This window comes from Eurosta solidaginis, chromosome 2 (assembly GCF_040869045.1).
Source record: "Eurosta solidaginis isolate ZX-2024a chromosome 2, ASM4086904v1, whole genome shotgun sequence".
Taxonomy (NCBI): Eukaryota; Metazoa; Arthropoda; class Insecta; order Diptera; family Tephritidae; genus Eurosta; species Eurosta solidaginis.
Genome location: NC_090320.1, coordinates 229,876,514 through 229,891,487, shown reverse-complemented (window position 1 = coordinate 229,891,487; position 14,974 = coordinate 229,876,514). Strand labels below are relative to the sequence as shown.

Genomic DNA, 14,974 nt, shown 5'->3' with positions numbered 1-14,974 from the left:
TAGTCTCTTCCTCCTCACATAATCTTTCGAAAATTTTGCCCTCGAAGCCGGTCACAAATTTGTTAAGTACGAAAATGTCCAATTTATCTCCGAACTTGCAATCTTTTGCTAATTTCTTAATACGTGCGAACCAGGCAGAAACGCTTTCGCCCATTGCTTTTTTAGCATCAAAAAACTTTTGTCTCTCCCGAAAAACTATCGTTGGCTGTGAATAATGACGCTCCAACAGATCACTTAAACTTTTGTACTGCTTTGTTGCTAGTAAAACGCAATAGGCCATACGCTTCTAGGCCCACTGCCTTTAATAATACCGATGATTTAATTTTATCATCTTCGCAGGAAGTCTCAATAAAATGGGAGTCCAATAACTCTTTCCAATTCCGCCACTTGTCTACCCCTGGTCGGAACTCTCTTATGCCAGTTACTGTTGTCAACGCTGCTAATATGCTTTCATTGTTGTGCCGTAAGCTGATGTTAGCAGCTTCTTCACCCTCATTGCGGCTCGTCATAATTAAAAATTAAAGCGCACAAAATATGTTTGAAAATCAAACCTTGTACATTCGAGCAAAAAAAAACACAAAAGCACAGCAATAAAATTGCCTTCGACTATAACGGGAAAATAGCGTGTTACTCTAGCTATTTTTCTCCTCGTCGCCGCTATAATGTTTTCAGGTCAGCAGTTAGATGTGAACTGGTTTATTCATTTTCTCATATTCTCACTTAAGGTATATAATTCATTTTCAATTTACATTTCGCTCTTAACACTAATACGGCGTTTACATTGCTTGGTTATTAATAAGGGCAATACTTCACATTCATTATGTCGGAATTTCATTTTGTTAGTATTTCGTTTTGTCGATTTTTTCATGTCTGGATTGCGTCTTGTCGGAATTTCTGAAGATTGTCGGGATTTTGAATGTTGACATTTTGAATGTCGGCACTATGAGGTCCACCCAAAACATATACAGACACTCACCTTGCTGCTTTCCCAGACCCAACTGATGCTTGTCAAATGGAGCTCGCTTTACGCAAGGTCAGTGAATCCACGTCGGCTCGTTTTATTCCCTCTGGAAGAATTCCGGAAATCCGGCCATATTCTCCAACGGAGTCCGCAAACTTAGAGTGAGAGCGTGACCCTATAAGTAAAGATGACCCTGGCGACCCCAAATAAAGGGAATAAATCAACGCATTAAACAGCTTGCGGACAAACACAAGCAGGCGAGATGGGAGGAACATTTAAAGAATTATAACCTCTCTGCCAGTGTGGGTAAGCTATGGCCTACCGTAAAGTTCCTATAAACCCCGACCAAGCACATCAATAAAATAGCCATCTTCTTCGGCGACAAGTTGCTGTCCGATGCGAAGAAATGCGCAAGCGCTTTTTGCCGGCAGTATGTTATGGATCCCTCAGACGACAAATCCAAACAGCACGTCAACAGACACACACACAAACACAAACATAGCACTTCTCTTATTACCATCACCACCACTGAGGCTGAAAGAGCCATCTAACATGCTAAAACATACGAAGCAGTAGGCCTAGATGGTAAACCAATGCTAATGCTTTAAAACCTTGGCCATGAAGGATTCAAAATCTAGCGCATGCCTTCAACCTGTCTTTTTCCGCTTTCGTGATCTCAGAAAAATGGAAAATGGCGAGGGTGGTACCGCTACCATACCCTGGTAAACCAGCTAACGTAGGTGAATAATATCGTCCGATATCTCTCCTATCGCCAGTAGACAAGACACTCGAAGCCATTATGCTGCCCTATTTCACCGTAAACGTGTGAGTTGCGATTCATCAGCATGGTTTTCGAAACCTACAAAGCACCCTCACCGCATTAAACGCAATCAACAGACAGATAAATTGCGGATTAAATCAGTACTCGTAGCGCTAGACTCATAAAACTGTTTTGAGGGTTATTCAAGCTCCATTCGCTACCTGAAGGAGTTACTGCGCCGATGACTGCACGGTAATTGCAACATATCCCGGGCCATCCATTGATGAGCTGTCCAATTGAATAAAGGACAATCTCACTAATCTCTCCTCTTCTTCGCGAAACCTTATATTGCCTTCGACCAAATTCTTAGCGACCTTATTTGCAACGTGTACAAACAAATATCGACTATATTGGATATCCACGTCGATGGCATTAAGCTACCGATTGTCTTACATCCAAAACTACTAGGTGTGATGTTCGATCAGGATCTATATTTTGGCAATCATGCATCCACAATGTTACCTATTTTATCTCTCGCCGGTAGCACTTAAGGCAAAGATAAAGAAACGCTCGTTACCACTAAAAAAAAGCAATTGGCCGGCCGCTTGCATGCTACGCGTCCCCAATATGATCGCCAAGCCTAAGAGGTACACACTGGAAGAAACTACAGGCCTGCCAAAACACCGCTCTCAGAACTGCTGCGGGTTGCCTTGTTATGTCCCCAGGACACCGTATACACTGTGACGAGAGAGTACTCCCTATAAGGGAGAGAAATGAGATGCTGAACAAATAATTTTTGCTGAATACACGGAAACTTGGGCATCCCAACAGACATCTGATTGAAGTGGCTCCGCCTCCCAGGAAGCCATCTCCACAAGCATTATGAGGAAATACGGCACCTGAGATCTCAACCGTATGTAGAACGCAAAAAGTTACTCAGTCATATCCACAAAAAGGCATCGTGCCTTTATACCTGGAGATGCCCAGTGACCCCCAACTTTAAAGTCAAATACCCTAAACTCGCCAAAGGTAGAAATCAGCCTCCCCGGGGAGACGCGCGTTACTTTAGCTGAACTTCGATCTGGATACTGTAATATGGTAAACTCTTTGCGATGTTTAGGGAATCTTCTTAGGAACGTTTCGAGCCTTTCCGAGCTAATTTCGGGTTTGTATAAGCGATTATTTCGTGATCATTTCGGGATAATTTTAGACATTTTTAGGATGATTTTACATACTGTTTCGGGATCTTTTCGGGTATGTTTTGGGAAATATTTCAGGATCAATTCGGAACTGCTTCGGTATTATTACGAGACAGTTTTGGATCATTATGATATCAAATTGGCATCATTTATGTTCTATTTCGCGATAATTTCGGGATTATATTAGCGACCATTTTGGGATCATTTCGGGACTAATTTAAATTTTTTCGGGAATTGTTGATATCACTTTGTGAATGATTTAGAGAACATTTGGGGACTTTTTTGTGATCATTTTTTATCATCTTGGGGTCATTTCAGAGCCATATCGGGATCGTTTCGGGACTATATTATCGAATATTTGGGGATCTTTCCGAAAAGCTGATTTGCTATCCCAACCCCCAGTGGGTTAAGGGACTTAGAATATGCTCACCATGAGCCAACAATTTCTCATTTTTTGCACCCTCGTTAGTTAGCTCCATTGTTTTCTCATTGCCACTTATTCCAATGTGACTGGAGCTTCAGTATAGATGTACGTTTCTACATGGTGTTGTTGTTGTTGTTGTTGTTGCTGTGGCAGTGCTTCGCCCCATCCAATAGGTGCGACCGATCACAAAGTATCATCAATATCCTCTAACGGGAGTCAAAGGAAACTTGCTGTTTCAACAGGGGTGGACCATAAGGAAAGGGGTGTTAGAGGCGTTGGTTCCACATTACAATTAAAGAGATGGTTGGTGTCATGTGGGGACACATTGCAAGCGGGGCATACATTTTGTATGTCGGGATTGATTCTGGATAGGTAAGAGTTTAACCTGTTACACTATCCAGATCGAAGTTCAGCTAGAGTGACCCTAGGGAGCGTGCGTTCCTCTTCTGCAAGTTTAGGGTATTGTTCTTTTGTACAGGATTCACCGGGAAATTCCTGGCACAGATATCCGACGCCTGCTTGTGGGGTTTGGCTTCATACGGCTGTGTTCTCAGGTGCCGTATTTCCTCATAATGCTTACGGAGATGACTCCTTAAGTCGCTGGGCGGTGTTGGCTCAACAATGAGATGTCTGTTGAGATGCCCAGGTTTCTGGGTATTCAACAGGAACTGTTTGGTTAGCATTTCATTTCACTCCCTAATGGGTAGTATTCTCCCCTTATTATGCAGATGGTATTCTGGGGACATAAGAAGACAACCCGTGGCGGCTCTGAGGGCAGTATTTTGGCAGGCCTGTAGCTTCTTCCAGTGAGTAGTTTTTAGGCATGGCGACCAAACGTTACACCCAAAATTGTTAGGTGTGAGACAGTCGGTAGCGTAGTGTCATTGACGTGGAGTTTCAAAATGGTCGACATTTGGGACGTCCATGTTGTAAATAAGGTCGCCGATGATTTAGTTGGTGATAACGTCAGGTTTCGCGAGGTGAAAAAACTGGAGATATCAGGGAGGTAGCCGCTTATTTTGTTGCAAAGCTCATCGGTCTGTGGGCCTGGGCCTGTGGCCATCATTGTGCAGTCATCGGCGTAGGAAACGATAGTAACTCCTTCTGGTGGAGAAGGTAGCTTTGGTATGTAGAAGTTAAACAAAAGTGGGGATAGGACACCACCCTGTGCCACCCCTTATTTAATTCTTCTTGGTTTTGATGTTGCGTTTGTAAATTGCACCGATGCCTGCCGACCACCCTGATAATTTGCGGTCCACCTTTTAAGACTTGGGGAAGGGTAGACCCTTCCAGATCTTGCAGTAACGTGCCATGGTTGACCGTATCAAAAGTTTTTGGCAGGTCTAGCGCACCGAGTACTGTTCTGTGGTACATAACAAAAATCTGTTGTGACGCTGCTCTTTTCCTTCAAAATACAATAGGAATCTGACAATCTGTTATCTCCGGATCAGCACAGTATACCGCAGCTCCTGCCCCTGACCCTTCTCCCGGTTTACGGATTTATGTCGAACCGCCTTAGTTGGTTGATAAACAACGTCACCTCCCCTCCCCCCCCCCCCCCCCTTCTATTGTACGAAGCCGTCAAAAACAACCTTGAGCCACCCCCCCGCCGACATTTGAAGCATGGAAGGGATTATTATATAGCCCGGAGATTTGAATTTATCTAGCCTGGCACACCAGCTCCGTGATCACTCTATCTCCGCTGCCTTTTCTATCTCTGCTACCTTTTCTAAAACTCTATCTCGGCATTTCCTTCAAAAACGTCTTATCTCAGAATTTGGTGGAAGAACGCTCAATCTGGAAACTTTTTTAAAAACGGTGACATGACAAATAAAACACGTCCTGTTAATTTATAGAACAAAATAATTCGTGGTATGATATTTATGTAAAACTAAATTTTTATATCTGTATAGCATACAGATTATATGATGTAAGTCTCACAACTGTATTACTACTTATGTATATTAGACTGGGTCAATTTATTAACCGATATCGCGCCATCGATTTTTCGATATGATTTCGGCTCAGGAAAAAAGTTCCACTACACATACCCAAAAAAATAATTTTCGAGCCTGCGAAATTGCATTTTTTTTTTTTTTACTTTTTTCGACTTTGATTTTTAAGGTTTTTTCATGACCTACTAAAAAAATGTTCATTTAATAGTAAAATTTTCATGTATACATGTATATCAGGGCGGGTCGATTTAAAAATCGCTCATTGCTCTGTGAAAATCGTATTCTAGGGAAAATAAGAAACTTTGCCGAAGGAACCATACCTCTAAAACGAATTCTGATGTCCCCCCCCCCCCCTTTGGGTAGAACTTTTGGGTAGGGGCAATTTCAATTCTGCTGTGTCTTGTGGTGGCTTAAAAAAATAACACAAGCAATTTTACGATCTACAATTGTGTCACAGTGACACCTTCATTTTTTAAAACGGTTGAATAAAAAACCCACACAACTATGTTTACGACATGCAAATGCATCACAGTGATGCCTTGGTTTTAAAAGGGGGTTGTAAAAACGCTAATTTCTAATAATTTTTTTTAATTTCTTTTCTATTACTAAGTTAAATTCATTTTTTCATTTACATATGTTCTGACTAAATAAATTTCTAAAGAGAAAAATAAACCCCAAAAAGAAAAAAAATAGGCATTTCAAAGTGGGATTTTTCAAAATTTTCCCCTACGACCCAAAGGGGGGGACATCAGAATTCGTTTCAGAGGTATGGTTCCTTCAGCAAAGTTTCTTATTTTGATCCCTAGAATATGACTTTCACAGAGCAATGGGCGATTTATTGCCTCCCCACAAATCGACCCGGCCTAATGTATATATATATATATATATATATATATATATATTTTAAGACTGTTATCGACAACATTTTTGGCGGACATTTTTGGGTCGGACAGGGTATACATATGAAAATTTTTTTAGTAGGTCATGAAAAAAAACCTTAAAAATAAAATAAAATAAATAAATATCGGTTAACTTTCGTCCATACAAATCGACCCACCCTAATGTATATCATTTTTCTTTGTATAAAATAGTACATACATACATACGTACTAATTATCAATCTTAGGTATAAATGTTTGTTATTAGTTTTTCATAATACATATGTATTTTTTGCAAACCAAATATGTTTTTGGTCTAGGTATTAAGCCTAAATTTGATACATTTTTTTTTCATATTCAAGCGCTTAATTTTTGTTAATCAGGCTCCTTGATGTTGCTTATTTAATATATCAAGTATTTTTTTATCATATTTGAGATGTATATTATATAGTCTTACATAACTTAAACGTACACTGTGCAAAGTCATATTTGCTTTAATCTAACAACACGTATGTGTGTATATGGTTATAAAAAATTTTAGGCGCATTAATTGCTAGTTTATATAGTGATTCAGTGTTTTGAAAGAAAACGTTTAGAAAATACTTGCAACACATGAAATTAAACAGTTCGCTTGAACTAAATATTATACACAGGAAAATAGTATAGTAATATTATTTATAATAACGTAATAAAATAAATATAATAGGAAATTAATTATCTCCTCGATGAAGACTCAAATTGTTAGTCTTATTATTTTTTATTTAATTAATAGAGACACAACCAAAAAAAAATATGTATGCTTGCATCAATGTCGGGATAAACAAATAAACTTTAATAATTTAAAAGTATGTGTACGCATAAATAAATTAACTTAATACAAGTTCTTTGTGCAGAAATTAAAAATTAAAATAGTTCGTAAATGCTCCATTAAAAGGGACTCATTTGTTAAATTACGATAAAGTACTAGTCTATGATTTTGTTCTAGCATTTGAGGTTTTTACTGTTTGCAAACGCGTTTATGAAGGAGGCATTAATTCAAACATGGCATACTTCCAGGTCCAAGAACGAGCCAAGTTTTCAAAACGTGCTCTATTATGATCATACATGTAGCCCAATTCAGGTTCCATGCAAATCTGAAAGAAAAGGAATACAACTCAATATAATTGTCAATGCGTCTAAGCGATAATTCCTAAAAATAAAATACCTAGGAAAAAAGTAACACAAATAACTGCTAACACTAGCTACTCACCTCAGTATATGGATCTGTAAGCAAACTCTGCACTGATAATAAAATTTTCGAAACATTCAACGCTAACGACCAATTATGCTGGAAAATATCTATACCAACATCACCATGACGTGATACATTTGGATGTAAAATTTTTGTTAAAAAGCGCACAGTTGGAGGAATCATAGGATAACTAAAAATTAAGTTTATTACTTATACATCCGAAACAACAACAACATACTCAAATTATACGCAAAAACTTACCGTTCCGGAAAGAATATGAATAGAAAGAATTTACCACCCTCGTATGGACTGCTCGCAGGTCCTAAAATACTTGCTTGCCAGTATGTGTTTTGCTTATCTAATGGTATAGCATCTATACCTTCTGTGGCATGACTATTAAGTTGGTGTGCATCATTTCGTAAGAAATTCATACGTATTGCATTTTGGCGCGCATGAGGTGGCGACTTTAAAGCCATCTGTAGCAAGCATGTCCGGCAAAAGCAAGAATTCATTAATGCGCTATACAATTTCAACCAATTGGGCACATCGACAATACACTGGAAGAGTGGCCAGCGCTCTTTCAAATAACGCATCCACATTATCTGTGATGTGTTCTGTTCTAAAATACTACGCCACTGCTTACACACTTCACTCGCTTTCCACATAGAAATATCATCCAAATAAGAGAATATTATAACCATAATTTCTACGGGCAACATGAGTATATTATTAGGCGGTGCTACCGGCCCAATGGCTTCACGTGCATTAGCATTTCGTTCACTTAACAACGCTAAAAAATCTGGTAAAGAACGCGGCGCTAGAGGTCGTGGTCGATGTATGGGTAACAGTATGATATTTCCAGGTTCACCCTCACGCTCTAGTGACCCTCTTGGTTCCACCTGTACAATTAATGGAACTATATTCTCATCTGGAATTTGTTGTTCTTGTGCTACTCCATTCAGTTGTGCAGCATTTTCTCTACCAGCTGCTGGCATAACCACATCATCTTCCTCAACATCAACATCATCCTCTACGATATCATCGACATCATCTTCATCCTCATCATCATCATCTTCATCTCCATCTACTTCTTGTTTATCTTTGAAAGGTGGTTCATCATTACCCGAATCTTCGTCATCTGAAATTGTAGTTTCTTCCAATTCCTCAGCGGCTTGTGTATTGTATAAGAAAGCATGGCAGGTACCGCATAAAGGTTCATCGAAATTAGGACCGTAGTAACCATTACACACCCAACAGGCACTGCTGCACTATAATTGAGAATTAGAGTTTTCACAATGTTTAAGCAGCAATAACTAAAAGCCGCTTACCGAAAAAGAAAATGTTTCCTCTTCAGCCGCTTCTGCCATTTCAACATCCGTCACATCGTTGTCCGATTCATTTAACTGTTCCAACATTTTCTGTTGTTCGAGTTGCTGTTTGGTTAGGCAGGTCGCCATTATTTCACAATCAATTTTTGTATATTATTATTTTTGTAATATTTTCATTTTTTATTTAATTCAGAAAAAATATGCATACAATCATACTAAAAACAAATAAGTTTACGTCAGCTGTTGCGACGCAGGTACGCATTTTGACGTGGGCACGGAAATCAACTTAAGACGCAAACATATTCCTAGCGGTTGAAACATTTTCACACTCTCGGGATTTCGTAAATTTTGAACTAACACTTCAGTCTTAAACCTAGTTTACATATAACGAGACTATCTTCTTTTGCCTACTAAGCTCCTAATCGTTAGTTAAATAACGAGATTTCCCATATTTCCGCTATTAATATATACGACAGAATAGCACTCCTAATACACGTCCCAAAATATGAAGTGAAGACTTTGGGTCCAGAATCTCGGATTCGTAAAAAGAATTTTAAAATTTTGCGCGCGACCAAGAGACGTGTATTAAAGGTACGCGCACATTACGCTGCGCGGCACGTAGCGGCAGCGGCGCCTCACAGAGCGACATATTTTGGCAATTCACATTAAGCGGCAATCGAGCGACGCATTGCGGCAAAAGTTTGTGTTTATTTTTGTTTGCAAAATAGACGACACAATTTTTGAAGGTGTAATTAATTCATTTTTGTACGAAGAAGAAGAAAGGAAAAGGAAAAGGTCGTCGCTATGGGTCCAAGACATCTCATCCGCAAGATATGAGGAATGAGAGTTCCACACTCTTTTATCCAGATTGAAAAAAGATGGTGCAAAATTCTTTGCATGTATTCTTATGAGGCAATTCACACCTAGCGGCAGCAGCACTACGCGACACTTCCCAACGCGGCTTTTTTGCTTAGTTGATCAAATTTGCCGCGCTGTGCCGGGTCGCGTAGTGCTGCTGACGCTAGGTGTGAATTGCCTCATAATACATGCAAAGAATATTTTGTAATGCAGTGCAGTGCTGCGTAGTGCAGCCTAATGTGGCCTTACCTTAAGAGTGTTCTGTCAAAGAGGATAAATATTATAAGAGACGTCACTCGTTCGCAGGATTTTTTTTTTTTTTCTAGATGTGCATAAAGGTGTTTATACCTTTTCTGGGGTATTTTTGTTTATTTTTCCAACTGTATTTAATTAATTAATTAATTAATGCTCTTTCCAAAAATCACATTTGCATAAGGAGCGTACATGACATGGATAAATGCGAAACAATTGAAAATGTCCCTCATGAAAAACATTAGGCATAATTTTTTTAATTTCCAGCGAGTTACTCGCTACTCGTAGCAGAATGTTGGCTCTTTTATATTTATAGCTCCGACACATAAGCAGTTTTTCATATAGATGAGTTTAACACAAGCTTATGCATTATGAGTAGATTGCACGTATTTTTATGGAGAACGGTAGAATGAGCGATACTGGCGCCATCTGATATTGAAAAGTAACCAACTCCCAAATTTTGTACCAAGTAAATCAGAAGAAGAAGAAATTGACATTTGCTTGGCTAAGGGTGTTGGCAAACTTTGCAAGTGAAATAATTTTTCCCACTGGTTGGTAAACTTTCTAACATTTTTCGCGATTAAAAACTGCAATATAATAATCGATTACGACACAAAATATGATAGGAAGTATTTTTGTTGCATAGGGAAAATGTTTATAGCAGTGCTTCGCGAAATTTTGTATGTGAATGGGCAAGGCGTTATGAGCTACTTCAATTGCCAAGTCTGAAGTTCCTTCATATTTACAAACGCAACATCTTGGTTGAGTGTGGCGATGTCACTGGATTGCACAAGCTTGTGTTAAACGCATCTGTATAAAAAATGTCATTGGGCCTTTATCCTCTTTGGTTGTGTTCTCATATAGAATTACAATTTTTCCCCTCGATAATCAGTAGCAACGAACGAATTTTATATATGCAGATTCTTTTTCAAACTCATAGTACCATCTCTAAATTGGAAGTACGTTGACTGCTAATACGCATCCAAAAATAATCCGATAGCGAAAAAAGAGTTTACATCGTTCAAAAGATATAAAGCAAAAAATGATCATGGATGATCCTCAAAACATTTGTTTGCGTTTGCGCTCTTCGTTTATGATTATAGAAAATTACTTTAGCCGGCTCAGCAATGGTGTCAAATAAAAAATAATTAACAAAAATATTTAAATTAAATGGTTTTATTGAAAACAATACTTACATGAAGTAATAATAATACTAAAAGCTAGAAAATAATTAGGTAGGTCCTAGGTACTAGTCATCACACTCCTTATCCTGACAATTTGTTACAATATAAGTCTTCAATACATAATCTTTCCAAAGACTTTACTCGACTCTGCGCCACGTATGCTTGTCCCTCCTCAAACTCCAAAACATTTTGATGTTACTTCTACCGGACCGTATGGAATATTTGTTCCAAATATGAGCATCGGACATCATAGGTCGCTTTCTATTCATGTATATCTTATTTGAGTAAACGTAAACAAACAGTTATTTTTAACAACTGTTCGTCCAAATTCATCAATGTAACTTCTGGTGTTTCACAAGGTAGCCATCTTGGGCCAGTGTTATTCCTACAATTCATTAACGACCTACCAAGTGTTTTGAAGCACTGTAAGCCGTTGATGTATGCGGATGACGTGAAACTTATTATGCCTATCCGCTCACCAGAGGATAGAGCTCTTCTTCAGTTGGATCTGAACAGCCCAGCTGTATGGTGTAATGCTAACCTCATGTCACTAAACCTTCCGAAGTGTAAGTTCGTGTGTTTTACACGGAAAACATTTAATTCCCATGAATATGTGATTGGAGATTATGTTATTAAGCAAGTCACCAACTTCACTGACCTAGGTGTTAGGTGTTGGACCCTAAGGTTGACTTTAGGTTACATATAGAAACTTGAGTTAATAGGGCTAAAGGTGCTTTGGCGTTCGTGAAAAGGTGGATCCGTACGTTACTAAAACTCTGTTTACTTCATTGGTGAGGCCAATATTGGAATATACTTCAATAATCTGGAGCCCACGTTATCAAATTCACTGCGATAAACTGGAATCGGTAGCGGTCCACCGTGGTGTGATGGTAGCTTGCTCCGCTCCCACACCGGATGCCCTGGGTTCGAACCCCGGGCAAAGCAACATCAAAATTTTAGAAATAAGGTATTTCAGTTAGAAGAAAATTTTTCTAAGCGGGGTCGCCCCTCGGCAGTGTTTGGCAAGCACTCCGAGTGTATTTCTGCCATGGAAAGTTCTCAGTGAAAACTCATCTGCCTTGCAGATGCCGTTCGGAGTCGGCATAAAACATGTAGGTCCTGTCCGGCCAATTTGGAGGGAAAATCAAGAGGAGCACGACGCAAATTGGAAGAGAAGCTCGGCCTTAGATCTCTTCGGAGGTTATCGCGCCTTACATTTATTTTATTTAAACTGGTATCGGTCCAAAAACAGATTTTTTTCATATGTCGCTTTCTATTCATGTACGTATTATGTGTTCCAAATATGAGCCAAATCGGACCTAGCGGCGATTTTTTTCATAGGTCACTTTCTATTCTTGTATGTATTATGTGTTCCAAATATGAGCCAGATCGGATCACAAATACAATTTTTGTGAATACCTCGACCCTGTGCCACCTAGCGGGGATTTTTTTCAGAGGTCGCTTTTTATTCTTGTATTATGTGTTCCAAATATGAGCCAAATCGGCCCACAAATACGATTTTTGTGAATATCTCGATACTTGCGCCACCTAGCGGCGATTTTTTCTTATTATTGAATTGTCATCGGGTTCTGAACTATATTCCAAGTTTCAATCTTGTAGCTTATCGGGAAGTTACTTAAATTTCAATTCCAAAATTCGTGCCAGCCAGCCAACCAGCCATCCAACCAACCAGCCTGTCAAGTCAAGCTAAATAAAACCGTTTAAAAAATACAACAACCACATGAAAGTTTCCAGCTTCAAATGCAACGCCCTCCTGACAGAGCTAAATATTTCATTTTCCGCCTTCGGACACGTAATAGCAGTTGACCGCTGTTTTAGACTTTTGCCTCGCAATAATAACACCCATAGTGTACCTATACCAAGTGTGTTCACTAAGCGATAAACGTCAAAACTACAAACAGCCTCGCTCACCTGATGGAAATCTCAGGTCTAGAGTCGCATTTTTAGTCTCAACGACAACATTTTTGACTACCAATCGTATGGACTTTTTCAATTTTTCAATCATTCGGAGCATTCGGTAATGGTATCCATTTTGAATTCGCTGTCATTCCGAATCCAGCGAGTGCCTGTCAGAATGCTTGACAGATAAGTCAACACACTTGTACTTGTACACTATGATAACACCAAGCTGAAAAAATTATTTCACTTGCAATGTCTGAAAGCGCTCATAGCCAAAGGAAATGTCTTCTTCTTATGATTCGCAACATGGTACAATAATCAGGTAAAAGTATCAGAGTTGCATTTTACATGTTTTTTCATTCGAAGGTGGTCATAAAATGTCAAACTTTGTTTATGTTTACATTTTTTGTTTATTTACTTTTGATGTGAAAATTTATTAAGTAATTCTTTACTTTAGCTCACAACTACTAAAACTCGTCCAAAAATATCGGGAGAGGTGTCAAAAGACGCGCAGATAAAGTAGGAACAATATAATTCCAAAAAAGTTGTATCTCACTTTACATTAAACTGCTTTGGAATATAAATACATACACTAAAAGATGCATACAATACAAAACGGTCCCTTATTTGTATATCATAAACAAAATTAATGTTGCGACCATTGGATATTTTTCAAATCAATTGGTTCTAGCACCATCTCCCATAATGGAGACATTTCACGTAAACATTCGACATGTTTGATGCAGGTATCGGTAATATAATCAACCTCTTCAATGGTGGTAAAACAACCAATACCAAATCTATAAAAATTTAACAATAAATTACTTTCAAATTAACTAAACAATTCAGTACGGTAAACTCGTATACCTTATTGAACTATGTGCCAAATCCTCATCAGTTCCAATCGCACGTAGGTTCCAGTGATGCAGAAGTACACGCTGAGGCACTAGACAACGCCACATCTTTTAAGGCCATAAGTAATGATAAATTTAATAAACCACTATACCTTTGCTTTGGATCACCGTTACATATACCATGTGATAATCTTGAAGTGATGCGATCATATAAACGTTTCGACAGAAAATCTATAAATTTCTTATCATCTTCCATTTCTTTGAGTGCAAGATAACATGCAGCACCAAATCCAATAACAATAATTCGAAGGCGGCAAAGAAAACTTTTAGCTCGTTCAAAAGATATTCCCAAAAAACCGAAAAATTACCCCGGAGTGCTTCGAGACCGGGGTGGGATCCATAGTATTTTTGCGCTGGCGCCCTTCGGCCGCGTTTATTAAAAATTAATCTGGGTGGGTCCAACACCGGTTTGGAGACCAAAACTATATCTGCGCAAAACACTTATGTCCACAATTTTTTTGTGGGTACCAAATATCATCAACATTACAACGCGCTCATGAAAATTTTCAATTGAAAATTTTCAACTTCTTTTGCAAATATCTCATGTCCAACACAAAATTATTTACCTCCGCCTTCTGATTATTGTTGTCGAGGTCAGTGCGCGTCTTCTAACACCTCTCTCGATATTTATGGACGCATATTATCAGTGTCATGCTGTCGCATAGAATTACCAAGAGTTGATGCGCTGGAAACGTTGAAGAAGTGATTCAGCTGCTATATGTACTACGCATGTAGCAACACATTTTTTCATACTATGAAAACAAAATCTTGTCTATTTAAATAATTTACGAAAATTGAATTTGTCAAACTACGCACGTAGCAACACACTTTTTCATACTTTAATACAACAAAAAAAAATTGTTAAATTAACTAGTTAACTGAAATTGATTTTTTCAAGTAGAAACATACATATATGAAAAAAAAACTCTTATCTCAACCCTTTAAGCTAACGGTATTTCCATGGCCTAATCAACCTAATTTCACCACGCGTTCTACTCCTACCAATAACTCGTTCCACTCAAGGAACAAGACACACTCATTGCACACTGACCAAAAAAGGCAGACTTCGTGCAAATTATGCAACAGCAATCACTCGCTGATGAATTGCGT

General features: G+C 38.6%; 1 protein-coding gene across 1 annotated transcript; it reads right to left on the bottom strand.

Annotated features, from left to right (window-relative positions):
* Positions 1-5,189: 5,189 nt before the first annotated feature.
* Positions 5,190-9,078, bottom strand: morgue (modifier of rpr and grim, ubiquitously expressed). Its single transcript, XM_067769907.1, has 4 exons — positions 8,737-9,078; positions 7,670-8,676; positions 7,427-7,598; positions 5,190-7,310 (listed from the first exon to the last, which is right to left on the bottom strand). Exons 1-4 carry the CDS (start codon positions 8,863-8,865, stop codon positions 7,194-7,196), a joined length of 1,425 nt encoding a protein of 474 aa, XP_067626008.1. The 5' UTR covers positions 8,866-9,078; the 3' UTR covers positions 5,190-7,193.
* Positions 9,079-14,974: the final 5,896 nt, after the last annotated feature.